At 38.1% G+C, this 2116-nt stretch overlaps 1 protein-coding gene across 1 annotated transcript in view; it reads right to left on the bottom strand.

Annotated features, from left to right (window-relative positions):
- LOC106532267 (adenylate cyclase type 1) overlaps positions 1-2116 on the bottom strand; it is a gene marked incomplete in the record, with an annotated part of 61146 nt that overhangs the window by 6360 nt on the left and 52670 nt on the right. The window contains 1 exon segment of the mRNA XM_014028290.1: positions 291-389. Coding sequence (XP_013883744.1) covers positions 291-389 — 99 coding nt within the window.

Here is a 2116-nt window from a genome sequence, read left to right as displayed (position 1 = left end):
TAAGTTTATAAACTTAAAAAGACATTATAACAGTACACTTTTAATAAACTAAAAAAAATAGTCCCGATTTAGTACAAACGAGTATTAAATCAGTACACTTTCTAGTACACTACAAGTACCGTACATGTGCCTAGTATATTTGATTTACTTAAACCTATATTCAGGTTTACTTATTAAAATGAACTTCACGTTCACTACTTCTTGTAAATTTTTAAAGGCCAACAATGCGGAGCAGCTCAGAGTTGACAAACATTCAGGGTCTAAATATACCCCACCCCGTGTGTGTTTACCTTGGACACAGTTGAAGGAACCAGCCCCACTGCGGCCATGTACGTGCTGCCGATCGTCTTGATTTTCTCTATATCCCTGTAGCACTCTTTGTCCATCAGCTGGAAGATAAAAAAAAATAAAATAAAACAAAGGAAAAAAACAAACCTGGTAACGGTGTTGGTAATAAAAACTATATGTTGTGCTGGTCGAGACGCAGCGCCGGGTTTATCCTGTTTGTGTAAATTAATGCTTCATGTCACTGATTATAGATTCCAGTCAACCAAACGTCAACTGTAAGTGATTTGTTATAGTGACAAAGAAAAAATTCCCAACCGTGACCATTGCTTATTACATTACATCATGGTGTTTTTGCCCCCCCCCCCCACACACACTTTTAAACCTCAAGTCATCGCTCCGACCGGAGATCTGCAGGGAAACAGATGAAGAGCGAGTGATTTACGGACCGCTCGGCCCCACCTCGTCAAAGTCGGCGATGATCTCATTGAGCAGCCGCAGACACTCGACTCCCATGTTGTTCCCATCCAGCTCAATGTAGAAGTCGTTGAAGTTGGCGATGGAGGCGAACAGCACGCCGACCTGAGCGTACGACTGGTAGTACAAGTCCTGGAGGGAGGAAGCCTTCGTCAGGACACTGATTCTATGAGGAAACTCATAAATAACTGTTGCTGCATTTTGTTTTTACCTCAAATGTGCGCTAACAGCAGTGGTTGTGCTAACCCCACTGATAGCCGAAGTGGCTTCTCATTTAGCCTTTTTCTTTTAGCTAACCAACTGATCAGCTTCCACTAAATTAGGTTCTGCTGACCTTAAATAATAGAAATATAAAAACTGATTTCTGTCAGTCCCACCAATCTGTTTAGCCATTTAGCRTTWGCAGAGCTAACATTCTTGTTTAGCGGATTAGTGGTTAGTGAACCTAATTTTTGGTCAGTTTTTGACAGTATCTGGCTAACAGACAGCTAACTATTTGCTAACAATAAAATGCTGGTAAAGGCTAGCTACAAGTAAAGGCTAACTGAAAGTATCTAGCGTAAGCTTAAAGCTAAAAGAAGCAAAAGGCTTCCTAAAAGTAATGTCATCAGTGGCTAACCTAAAGCTAATTATATATATAAAAAAAAACTAAACTGAAGCAACAAATAATTACAGGCTAGCTGAAAGTAATGAAAGACAGCTTAATGCTAGCTAAAACTAAAGGCTAGCTGAAAGTATCCAGCATAAGCTAAAGGAAGCAAAATGCTACCTAAAAGTAAATCAGTGACTAACTTAAAGCTAATTATATAGAAAAACTGGCCTGAAGCAACAAATATTTACAGACTATCTGAAAGTAATGAAAGACAGCTTAATGCTAACTAAAATTAAAGGCTAGCTGAAAGTATCACTAACTAAACCTAACCATTAGCAGCTGATGCCTAATCTTGACTTTATCTTAGCCGAAACTCAGTGGCCACTGCTAGCTAAAAAGTTAGCTTCAATAAATCTGCTAACTGAAAAAAAAGCTTTGCTAACACTAAACCACTAAACGTGTAAAATTAAAAAAGGGGACGCTAACACTTAACAGCTAAACAAGTAAAATGAGTGAAATGTAGCACTAAAAGCTAACCTAAGCTAATCTCCTTCCAGCTGAAGACTGGTGGGACTGACAAAAACTTATTGATGTTGTGAACTTAAGTTGGCAAAAACTAATTTAGTGGAAGCTTATCGGTTTGGTAACAGTTTTCAAAATTAGAGAATACGCCAATCCGCTAAACAAACCAATAGTTTGCTATTAGCTGATTATTAGAAGCATATTTTATATATATATATATGTACACATATACACACACAC

This window comes from Austrofundulus limnaeus, unplaced genomic scaffold (genome assembly GCF_001266775.1).
Source record: "Austrofundulus limnaeus strain Quisiro unplaced genomic scaffold, Austrofundulus_limnaeus-1.0 Scaffold740, whole genome shotgun sequence".
Lineage (NCBI taxonomy): Eukaryota > Metazoa > Chordata > Actinopteri > Cyprinodontiformes > Rivulidae > Austrofundulus > Austrofundulus limnaeus.
Note: the sequence above shows the minus strand (reverse complement) of the source record. Positions and strands in the feature narration are given on the sequence as shown.